This window comes from Sprattus sprattus (genome assembly GCF_963457725.1).
Source record: "Sprattus sprattus genome assembly, chromosome: 21".
Taxonomy (NCBI): domain Eukaryota; kingdom Metazoa; phylum Chordata; class Actinopteri; order Clupeiformes; family Clupeidae; genus Sprattus; species Sprattus sprattus.
The window spans coordinates 10,940,384-10,952,883 of NC_137919.1; the positions used below are offsets into that span (position 1 = coordinate 10,940,384).

General features: G+C 47.0%; 1 protein-coding gene across 1 annotated transcript in view; it reads left to right on the plus strand.

The window, feature by feature from the left end:
* Window positions 1-12,500, plus strand: part of mllt3 (MLLT3 super elongation complex subunit) — a gene marked incomplete at its 3' end in the record, with an annotated part of 55,698 nt that overhangs the window by 41,660 nt on the left and 1,538 nt on the right. The window contains exons 7-11 of the mRNA XM_080859970.1: window positions 7,268-7,340; window positions 8,190-8,328; window positions 8,973-9,072; window positions 10,829-10,897; window positions 11,723-11,794. Of these exons, the coding sequence (XP_080716096.1) occupies window positions 7,268-7,340; window positions 8,190-8,328; window positions 8,973-9,072; window positions 10,829-10,897; window positions 11,723-11,794 (453 nt within the window). The remainder of the gene's footprint in view (window positions 1-7,267; window positions 7,341-8,189; window positions 8,329-8,972; window positions 9,073-10,828; window positions 10,898-11,722; window positions 11,795-12,500) is intronic.

Genomic DNA, 12,500 nt, shown 5'->3' on the forward strand with positions numbered 1-12,500 from the left:
GTGTGTGTGTGTGTGTGTGTGTGTGTGCCTCCTCCATATCCACCACACAGAGACAGAGAGAGGCCATTACTCCTCTCAGAGTTCTTCCTGGAGAGAGAGAGAGTCGTTGCGCGCTTTCTGGCAGAGAGACAGAAAGAGGGAAGGAGAGAGACAGTGCTTTTTGGGAGAGAACGAGAGAGACAGAGAGAGAGAAGGAGAGGGAGAGGGAAGGACAGAGACAGAAAGAGAGTGCTTTCTGGGAGACAGAGGCTTGTTCAAGGCAGGAATATTGCACCTTCAATCCACCTCGCCGGTCTGTGTCCGAGGTCAAAGGTAGGGAAGCGGAATGGGGGGGGGGGGGGGGTTCATGGCTGTTCCGTCTCTGATCCGGCAGTGAAGATGGTCACAGATCGACGTCGGGACAGCCAGCATGGTGCAACATAGGTGTGACGCAGCCTTTCAAAGCAACCAGAGGTGTGTGTGTGTGTGTGTGTCAGAACACACCTACTGATATGTTGAGCATTAACATGCTGTACATGATGCCCACCAACTTTGTCTCAGGTTGACACTAAGCTCGCCTGTCATTGTTTTTGAAAGTATCAGGTAGGCTAGTTTATTTCCGACGTTTATGTTATGGCACATTCAACACGGCTTAGAATTCGAAACGTCCAACCTGATCATTCCCAGCTCCTACTCATTTGAGCCGAATGTAAACACAATAATGTGTTTTTTTTTTCAAGTTGTTTTCCTATTTTCGTTGGAAATATCTGCGTTCTGAGTGGTCTTGAACGCAGCATTTTAGGTAAAGCTAGACGCTATGCTCAACGTTATGCTGCTGGTTCTGCACCACCAGATTGCTGTGTGAAAGGACACTGTGGTGCTCATAATGACATTACCTAGCCTGGATACCAGACCGAACCCCGCCCACAACATTTGAGGTCGGGAAGTTCGGTCTGGCACTGCTCCATTGGGGAGAAATGATCAGTTTTCAGCTAAATGATCTGACCAATGAAATTGTCAGGCTTGGCTTTTTACGATGATGGACAGATGATCAACCAATGCTTGAGTTGAATTAACAGTAGATTCGAAATCGTAACAAGATGGCGGCGTCTCAGGAGCCTTTTAGTGGGAAATAATTTATGTGAATTAAGCTATCTACACGACTTTTTTTATGTCTACATTGCCTCGGTTAGTTGTGTATGTGCTACACGAATGTTGCAGAGTAGTGTAGGTCTTAGCTGAAGCTTAAGACCATTATTAATAGGTTACTGCTAACGCTTAGACCAAAAATCCATTGAAACACATAGAAGCTAGCTAGCCTTGCTGCTAATAAGTATAACGTGAGCATGCTTATCTCACAGATATTGACAGCGCATTAATTTTGAAAGAGGAACAGAGAAAGGCGATCAAGGCATTTGTCGATCGAAAAGATGTCTTTGCCGTCCTTCCTACGGGATCTTGTAAAAGTTGAATGTATCAGATGGTCATACTACGTTGCTCTGATTGGTTCTAGGTATCCAGTTGAGCGAAGAGGCATTTTTTTCCCTAGTTCGTTGAAACACGCCCCATAATCACAGCTCAATGGAGCAGTATCAGACTCATATTCTGACTACAATTATGAGTTTGACATCGTCAGGCTAGACATTACCATCTCTGTCATCTCTACCATCTCTCAGTTGACTCATGTGCTGCAGTGGGATATCACACAAACACACACAGACTCACACATACACACGCGCACACACACACGCACACACGCCAAATTGCTGTGCCGCCTCTGTTTAGGTGAATAGGAACATGCAAAGTCGGCATAACGAGGGGTCTTCTTAACGAGACTGTTGTGGGATCTTTGTCTAAAAAGAAACAGAAAGAGATTTCTTGGAGGGGGAGGGAAAGCCTGAGACCTGCAGGCCCCCTCAAAGAACCCCCCAACACACAGGCACACACACACACACACACACACACACCTCCTCAGAGAGCCCATACCCCCCCCCCCCCCCCCTACACAGACACATACACACACACACACACACACACACACTCTCACACACACACACACACACACACACACACACACACACACACACACACACACACTCTCACACCTCCTCAGAGAACCCACACACACACAGTCACTTCCACAGAGAACCCACACACACACCCCCCTACACACGCTCACACACACCTCCTCAGAGAAACCCAGTCCTCCAGCTCACTGCAGGCTCCTCATCGGGCAGGAATGTAAACACATTAATTCAGATTAACTTTAATGGCTTCTTCAAGTTTCCTCTCGGGCTGCCCTCCAACAGGGATTAGCCTAATGGTATCTTACTGCACTTCTCTCCCTTCCTCTCTTCCTCTCTTCCCCTCTCTCTCTCTCTCTCTCTCTCTCTCTTTTGCTCTCCCCCTCACCCCTTTTTCACAGAAATTAGTTTAGTTTTAAGTTAAGTTTCTGTGTGTGTGTGTTTGGGTGTGTTCGCGCAACGTGCAGTGAGTAGAGTCTGCAACGTTTAATCCGAATGTAAAGCAGCAGCACATGATCTTGAGAGCCCAAGGAGATGTGTGTGTGTGTGTGTGTGTGTGTGTGTGTGTGTGTGTGCACGTGTGTGTGTGCGCGCTCTCTATCATATAAACCAGGTGTTCGGGACAGGCCTCCGTATAGAACCAGCTCAACCCAGTCCAACCCCTCTCCACATGCGCAGGATAATATCACTGTAAACTCTGACCAGCCATCCATCATCTCTCAGATGCCCACGGATGGAGGGACACACACAAACACACACACACACACACACACACACACACACACACACACACCCTGTGGCTCACACCATCATGCTCTCAGATGCCCACGGATGGAGGGGGGGGTTGCCAATAGAGCCAAGTGCAGAGTGTGATACTGGGGGTTACACACACACACACACACACACACACACACACACCCTGTGGCTCACACCAGACTGCATGAACCAACTCCCATTTGGCTGCATTTAAAAAAATGGAAACAAATGGCAGTACAAGGTATGGTTTGGTGTCACACACACACACGCTCACACACTGTCACACTAACACAAGCGTGTTCACAGTGATATGCCAATGAGTGATTTTGGGCTTTGCTGACATCAGTATGTTGGATTCAGTCATTAAGCAATTAGCGGAGGTTGGGGCAAAGCTGGAGAGAACCTAAGTGTGTACTTATGAGTGTGTGTGTGTGTGTGTTTTCTTTGAGAGAGAGAGTGAAAGAGCAAGTGTATGTGTATGTGGGTGTGCATCGGTGTGTGTGTGTGTGTGAAAGAGAGAGAGAGTGAGAGTGTGAGAGAGAAAAAGACTGTGTGTGAGAGAGAGAGTGTGTGTGAGAGAGAAAGACTGTGTGTGTGTGGGTGGGTGTGTGTGTATATGTGAGGGTGCGAGAGAGAAAGACTGTGTGAGGGTGTGTGTGTGTGAGTGAGGGTTGTAAATACCAGCGCCCCTGGGAGTCTTGGCTGTAAAGCTGTCACATTCTCTTCTTATTGGCAGCCTAGGCCTTTAATCTGGGAGCCTGTGAGCTGGGGTACCTTACTGAGGAGTAACACACTCACACACACACACACACACACACCGACACACACTTTCATTTGGGAGCCTGTGAGCTGGGGTACCTTACTGCTCAGGACTCAGCAAACCAGCTCCTCTCATTAACACACACACACACACACACACTCTTGCATACTTGCATACTCACACACACACACACACCACACACGCATCCATACTCACACACTCACACACAAACACACACACACACACACACACACACACACACTCTTGCATACTCGGACACACACAAACACACACACTCTCTCTTTCTCTCTCTGTCTCTCACACACACACACACACACACACACACACACACTCGCACATAAGCAAACTCACTCATGCATATTCACACACACACACACTTATGCATACTCACACACTCACACTCTCTTTCTCTTTTTCTCTTACTCTGCTAGACTCACACCGGATACCTAAATCCCATAACTTTTCATGTTTGTGTGTGTGCGTTTCACAATTCTAGTTTTAGTAATTTCAGATGGTGTACCTTTTAACATTTACGTGTGTGTAAGTGCGGTGGCGTTCCTTTACGTGTGTGTGTGTGTGTGTAGTGTGGTGACTAGTGATTTAGGTGTGTGTTGATGGGGGCTGTTCAGTGCTTCTCTCTGGGTGTTCCTGAGTGTGTTATGAGGCTGGAGATGGAGGCTGACTGGAGCTCTGAGTTATGGACACACTCGTGCCCCCCCCCCCCCCTCGCTCTTACAGAGTTCTCACCCCCCGCCCTCCCTTCTCTTTCTTGCTGCTCTAGATCGCCCTCTGGTGGTGGGGGCCTCTGGGGTCCTGTCAGTAAACTCACCCTTCTCCTTTTCATTGGCCTCACACACACACACACACACACACTATCCTGACGATAAACCCGCCCTGCTCCTCTCCATTGGCCTAACACACACACACACACACACACACACACACACACACACACACACACACACACACACTCAAACACTCAGACGCACGCACACACACTCACTGTCCTGTCAGTAAACTCACCCTGCTCCTCTCCCGATGGCTTCTCTCACACACACACACACACACACACACACACACACCCTGCTCCTCTTCATTGGCCTCTGTTCTTCAGGTCCATTGTTGTGAATGGCCGCCTGCTGCTGGTGAGAGATGGGTGTGGGGGCAGGTCGAAGGTCAAAGGCCGACTGTAAATCTCAGTGCTGCAGGCAGTTAATCTGAGGAGAATGGTGTTTAGGGCGGGCGACACACACACACACACACACACACACACACACACACACACACACACACTCACACTCACACTCACAAGTTTATTCTGAGGAGAATGGTGTTTAGGGCGGGCGACACACACACACCCACACTCACACACACACACACACACACACACACACACTCACACTCACAAGTTTATTCTGAGGAGAAGTTTATTCTTTTCACTGCAGGCCGCGCTTAAGGCAACCCCAGGCTTTTAACAGTGGACAGCACTTAGTGCAGACCATAGTTTACGGGCACTAAAGGCAGCCCATGACCTGCTGTGTGTGTGTGTGTGTGTGTGTGTGTGTGTGTGTGTGTGTGTGCGTGTGTGCGTGTGAGGGAGAGAGGGAGTGCTTCTGTTGGGGGAAATCAGGTCCGCCTAGAGTCAGAACATCCAGTGACATAAAGGTGTATAGATTTGGGTTTCTGTGCCATGATTGATCTTATGAAAAAGATGGTTATAGTGTCTGTTAGCAGGTGTGTGTGTGTGTGTGTGTGTGTATGAAAACCGGATGCATCACATGTGATTGCTTGAAAGTGTGTATCGGTGTGTGTGTGCTTGAAGGTGTTTGTGTCTGTAATTGTATGTGTGTGTGCATTTGAGTGTGGGGCAGTGTGTTTGGTGTGAACAGTGTTCCTAGGGTCATAAATCCTGCTTGGTTTGTGTGTGTGTGTGTGTGTGTGTGATTTATGCCTGGGGGAAGCGACTGCTTAGAGCATCAAAGACCCCACTGATGGAGGCACACTGCACATAATGACCCTGTCTTTATGAGTCCTTCCTCACACACACACACACACACACACACACACACACACACACAATGATCCTCTCTGTATCCTTCCTCACACTCTGTTAAATGCTCCAGTACCTCTCTTGTCACATACACAACATGGGGACTACATAGGCACGCACGCACACATACAGACACACACACACACACACACACTGTTGGAGCCATATCAAAAGCTTTTGAATTTAAATAAGAAAACCTGTGAGAGGGATATTCTGAGTAATGAAACTTACACTTATGAAATATTAATATTAGATGATTGTGTAACCCAAAGGAGATGAGAAATCTGCCCCTCACCTGTGTGTGCGTGTGTGCGTGCGTGCGTGCGTGCGTGCGTGTGTGTACAGAAGTCCTCCTGGATCATGCGCACTTAGGCGCCCATAAGTGATTAGGTCATTGAGATGTTTGTTTGTGGGCTGGACGATGGAGAGCAACAGGTTTCCTTCCACGTCCCTAGTCATGAAAGGATTTAGAATCCTTAGGTTGATTTATAATCCTGTGTTTGATTTATAATCCATAGTTTGATTTATAATCCATAGTTTGATTTATAATCCATAGTTTGATTTAGAATCCTTAGTTTGATTTAGAATCTTGTGTTTGATTTAGAATCCTGTGCTTGATTTAGAATCCTCAGTTTGATTTAGAATCCTCTGTTTGAATTAGAATCCACACACACACACACACACACACACACTCACACACACTCCGATACTCTCCTCAGTCTCACACATGCAGTAGGGTCTGGCACTCTAGCTCTGCTGCAGTCAAGCTGTGCCGACATTTCAAATGTTATTTAAGCTCGTCTGTGCGAACCCTTCGACCTAATAAATGTTTTAACTCGTAGCCTCATGTGTTCTCCCCTGACCTTGTGTGTCTTGGGTCGATGTGTTAAGCTCTGATCCCTGATATGTGTTAAGCTTGGACGATGATGACCCGGTTGATTCCTAATTCTGTGCCTGCCCGGTTTGACCACATGTGACCCCACATGTTAAGTCCAGGTTCCATGTGTTTAGTACTGACCCAAAGTCAGTCTTATGAGTCTTACTCAGTCTTATTTCCATGCAAGCGACCCAACGGAAGCGAAATTCTGTATACCATTAATTTCTGTTGGGAGGCAGGTGATTGTGACGTAGACGAGCAAATTGGCCTAAGTGAGCGAAAAAAAGCCAGGGAAAGTTTAATCTAATGCGAATGAGGAGCGAATTTCACCAGCAGCGGCCAATCAGATTGTTTGGTGTTGTCTCTGACGGTTAAAAAAAAATGCAGGACTATGGCGCTGGACGTTTCATTTGCTTAAAAAAAAGAGCTTGGATGGCCTTGTGAGGGCTTGTTGTTGTTCCTGGTATGGTCCGGTCTGTTATGCTATTTCTACACACCCACTCAAAGCAAAGTGAGCATTTCGCTTTGGGGACATGTATCCCTACCGTAAGTCAGTGCAGTGGCTACGTGTAGTAGGTCATTAAACTGTGTGTAAGAGTTGCATCTTGACCAATTTTTTAAGTCCTGATGTTATATGCGCCCAAAGCCCTGTTTCTGTGTGTGTTCCATGTTCTCTCTCTCTCCGTATATTTACGTAAACCCTGTGTGTGTGTGTGTGTGTGTGTGTGTGTGTGTGTGTGTGTGTGTGTGTGTGTGTGTGTGTGTGTGTGTGTGTGTGTGTGTGCTCTCACTCCTGACAGTCGGAGCAGCCCAGTCCTGCCAGCTCAAGCAGCAGCTCCTGCTCAAGCTTCGGACCCACCCACAAACGTCAAGGTAAGGCTCCTATTGGCCCTCGCAGTCTGTCAATCTGTAATAGTCTGTCAACCATCAGGGATGTGATGTTTACTGAAGCCTTTTGCCACCAGGTTCTGCCTATGAACTGGCAGACCAGGGTGTGATTTGTTGGGTTCATGTATTTTATATATTTTAGTTTTCATTAAATGTTCAACTGTTCAAAATGTAACCTTGTAGGGCCTACCGCTAACTTGAAAAGAATTAGGCCTATTTATTACTTGTTTTTTCATGATAAAAAAAAAAACATCCCTCTGTTTTTTTGACAAATCATACCCTGCATAGATCTATGTTGGTATTTCATCGATATGTCTTTGTAATCATTGTAGTGGTTTAGTCATTGATGGTTTGGAGGGTGTAGACTTGAGCACTTTGTGTTTAATCTCACAATTTGTATTGTAGTCATTTTAAGTACTAGTCATTTTAATTTATAGTGCAGCCTCCCTGTAGGTCTTCAACATAAAAACACTTTAATTAATCTATTATATAATAAAATATAAATGCGTTAAATTCTTCAGGGCAGGGATCTGTTTCCTAATCCAGTTTCTTGTGCTTTTTTTAATGATGTGTTTGTTCGTTATTCAGTCCCTCTTCTGAGTTCTCTGTTCCTCAGGCCTTCAGTGCTCTTTCTGTGTGTGTGTGTGTGTGTGTGTGTGTGTGTGTGTGTGTGTGTGTGTGTGTGTGTGTGTGTGTGTGTGTGTGTGTGTGTGTGTGTGTGTGTGTGTCCTTGTGTATGTGAGTGTGACAGTGTGTGTGTATATCAGTGTGACAGTGTGTGTGTGTGTGTGTGTGTGAATGTGTGTTTATTCATTTATCTGCTCTTGCTTGCAGTGCTGGGCCCGCTGCGGTCTATCATCCAAGACCTGCCTTCAGATGACAACGATGAAGAGTCTGAAGACGAGGATGAAAACGACATGGACTCCGATCTGGAGAGACCAATGCACACACACCTAACACACCGTCACCGCAGGTAAACATACACGCACTCACGCCCACACACACTGTACATACACACTCACACACGTGCGCACACGCGTCTAACACACAGTCACTGAGGTAAACACACGCACGCATGCATACACGCATGCATACACACATATACACACATCATAAATACACACACACACACACACACACACACACACACACACACGTCTAACCCACTGTCACACACCCGTACGCACACATACACACGCACACAAGCGCCCTGGGCCCGTTGTGTCTGCATTCTTATTGGCCAGTTTCTTGGGCTAATTCAGACCAGTCTCACGTCATAAATAACGCTAAATGACTCGGCATGTTCCTGTCTGCGCTGGTCAGAGGAGCGGTTAGCGGGACAAGCATGGCTTTGTGGACAACCCTTGGCAGTGTGTGTGGATGTAACTTGATGAAGCTATAATGATGTGTGTTCTCTGGCAGATATGTTTACTCTTGTGTGTGTGCGTGTGTGTGTGTGTGTGTGTGTGTGTGTGTGTACACAGTGTATTTTATTGTTCATTTTGCATACACATAAAAGGCACACATACTAGAATTTTCCCACATCGTAAAAAAAAACCAGCTGACTGGGAAACTGGAGCTCATTCTGATTGGTTGATCCGTGTCACATGTCCACAGGGTGAGCTTGAGTGACGGGAGTGACAGTGATAACAGCTCCGCCTCCTCGCCTCTCCTCCGAAACGAGGGCCCTCCTCTTCTGAAGACGAGCAATAACCAGGTAACTCCTCGCACCACACACACACACACACACACACACACACACACACACACACACACACTCTACATCTCTGAGCCAGTGAGCAATAACCAGGTAACCCCTACCCATCACCCCACCCACCAGAGACAGCCCCTGAAATGCACTTAAAGCACAAGATGCTTCTGTTTAGCATTCCTGTAGCCTGATTGCTAGCACAAGATGCTAACATCACGAAGGCCCTCCTCTCCCCTCCTCTCTTGTCCTCTCCTCTCCTCCCCGCTCCTCTCCTCCCCGCTCCTCTCTTCTCCCCTCCTCTCTTCTCCCCTCCTCTCTTCTCCGCTCCTCTCTTCTCCCCTCCTCTCTTCTCCCCTCCTCTCTTCTCCGCTCCTCTCTTCTCCCCTCCTCTCTTCTCCTCTCCTGTCTTCTTCTCCCCTCCTCTCTTCTCCACTCCTCTCCCATCTTCTCTACTCTCCTCTCCCATCTTCTCCTCCTCTCCTCTCCCATCTTCTCTCCTCTCTCCTCTCCTCTTCTCCACTCCCCTCCCTTCCTTTCCGCTCTTCTTCTCTCCTCCACTACTCTCCTCTCCCTTCCTTTCTGTTGTTCCTCGCTGTTCTTTTCTCCTCACCACTCTACTCCCCTCTTCTCTTCTCTTCCTCATCGTACTTACATCCCGCATGCACACACACACACACACACACACACACACACCACACACCACACACCACACACCACACACACACACACACACACACACACTCTCTCTACATCTCTAAGCCAGTGAGCTGTGCGTAGTCAGCTGAAGAAAAGACCAGATTTGGCCTGGAATGAATGTGTGTTATGCCATCATATTTTGGTCACACACACACACACGCATACCACACACAGGACATTCCAAACATCCTCTCCTCTTCTCCTTTTGTCCAGCTGTCCTCTCATCCTCTCCCTAACACAGCGTTTGCGTAGTCGTTTGAGTCAGTGTCCTGAACACAATAAGATGAAACCACCCCAGCCATGAAGCTGCATGGTTGGATTTCTGCTATTTCTAAAACAAACCCATTTCTATTCAGAATCAGAATCAGAAAGGTTTTTTACTGCCAAGTAGGTTTTCACCTACCAGGAATTTTTTGTGGGACGTTGGTGCAAACAATAAACATACACAATAAACAATAAACAATACTTAACTATTGTTGTCTGCCTCACGTCACGATAATAATTCACTATTCATGCTCAGAAGCAAGTCCACCATTACCAGATTATGGTTGGAAAGGCACCTGTGTCTGCCGTAAGATCTTCTAAAAGCTCAGAAGCAAGTCCACCATTACCAGATTATGGTTGGAAAGGCACCTGTGTCTGCCGTAAGATCTTCTAAAAGCTCAGAAGCAAGTCCACCATTACCAGATTATGGTTGGAAAGGCACCTGTGTCTGCCGTAAGATCTTCTAAAAGCTCAGAAGCAAGTCCACCATTACCAGATTATGGTTGGAAAGGCACCTGTGTCTGCCGTAAAATCTTCTAAAAGCTCAGAAGCAAGTCCACCATTACCAGATTATGGTTGGAAAGGCACCTGTGTCTGCCGTAAGATCTTCTAAAAGCTCAGAAGCAAGTCCACCATTACCAGATTATGGTTGGAAAGGCACCTGTGTCTGCCGTAAGATCTTCTAAAAGCTCAGAAGCAAGTCCACCATTACCAGATTATGGTTGGAAAGGCACCTGTGTCTGCCGTAAGATCTTCTAAAAGCTCCGCTCTACTCCTCGTGTGTCTGTCTGGTCTCTCTCAGATCCTGGAGATGAAGAGCCCCATGAAGCAGACGAAGCTGGAGAAGAACAAGACCATTGATTGTGATAAGGTGAGCCCCTCAGTGTGTATTTACAGAGGCGGAGGAGGAAGAAGAGGAAGAGGAAGAGAGACTTCTGTACACAGTTCTGTGCTCACTATCTCTGCTTGTTAACACGAGAGGGGAATCGGTCCAGTGTGCAGCAGTCAGCATGAGCGTCCACATGGCCTAGTCTGTGGAAATCAATGGACTTTCATCTTCTGTGTGGCTTCCCAGATTCCTCCTCCACTTCTCTACCCCTGTACACTGAACTGCAGTCTGTGTTGTTTAGTTGGTTGGTTGAATGGTTATCATTCCTTTAATTTGTCATTCTGGCGCGCCTGTGAGAAACACCGTAGACTTCACCTGTGAGAAACACCATAGACTTCACCTGTGAGAAACACCATAGACTTCACCTGTGAGAAACACCATAGACTTCACCTGTGAGAAACACCATAGACTTCACCTGTGAGAAACACCATAGACTTCACATGTGAGGAACACCATAGACTACACCTGTGAGAAACACCATAGACTTCACCTGTGAGAAACACCATAGACTACACATGTGAGAAACACCATAGACTTCACCTGTGAGAAACACCATAGACTTCACATGTGAGGAACACCATAGACTACACCTGTGAGGAACACCATAGACTTCACATGTGAGAAACACCATAGACTTCACCTGTGAGAAACACCATAGACTTCACCTGTGAGAAACAGCATACACTTTACCATTAAGATTTCCATAACTGGAGCAGTTGTGTTATATCTGTTTCTAATTTGTTTAGACCGACAATTTGTTGTGTGTGTGTGTGTATTTATCTTTTTGTGTGTGTGTGTGTGTTACAGGCCTATCTGGATGAACTAGTCGAGCTGCACAAAAGACTAATGGCACTAAGAGAGAGGCACATACTGCAGCAGGTAAAGTGTGTCTGTGTGTGTGTGTGTGTGTGTGTGTGTGTGTGTGTGTGTGTGTGTGTGTGTGTGTGTGTGTGTGTGTGGAGTGGGTCTGCCCTGCCTGATTTGGGTTGTGTGTGTGTGTGTGTGTGTGTGTGTGTGTGTGTGTGTGTGTGAGGAGTGGCTCTACCCTGCCTGATTTGGGTTGTGTGTGTGTGTGTGTGGAGTGGGTCTACCCTGCCTGATTTGGGTTGTGTGTGTGTGTGTGTGTGTGTGTGTGGAGTGGGTCTACCCTGCTAGAGTGAAGCCCAGTGTTCTCCTGCCAGCAGACATGGAAGTGATTAAACTCCTCAACCTCTCCTCTCCTTTTTTCACTCATTTTCTTTCCGTCCGTTTCCCTTCTTCAGTTCACTCTTCCTCCTCCATCTCTTCTTCTTTAATCAGTCGTTTTCCCACAGTCTTTTCTTCCGTCACTCGTCTAGTTCAGTTACTCGTTTTCCCTCAGTTTTCCTTTCTGTTCATCTCTTAAAAAACACCAGATTGGCCTGTGTAGTCTTGTGTAGAATGGGTAGGGGAGTGTGTGTGTGTGTGTGTGTGTGTGTGTGTGTGTGTGTGTGTGTGTGTGTGCGCGTGCAGCCTCATTGAGTCTTGTGAGTAAAGGGTTGTGTGTTTCAAGCTCTGAGGAAAACCAGGGGAGTGGGAAGTTATTAACTCCATGTGGGTGTGTGCT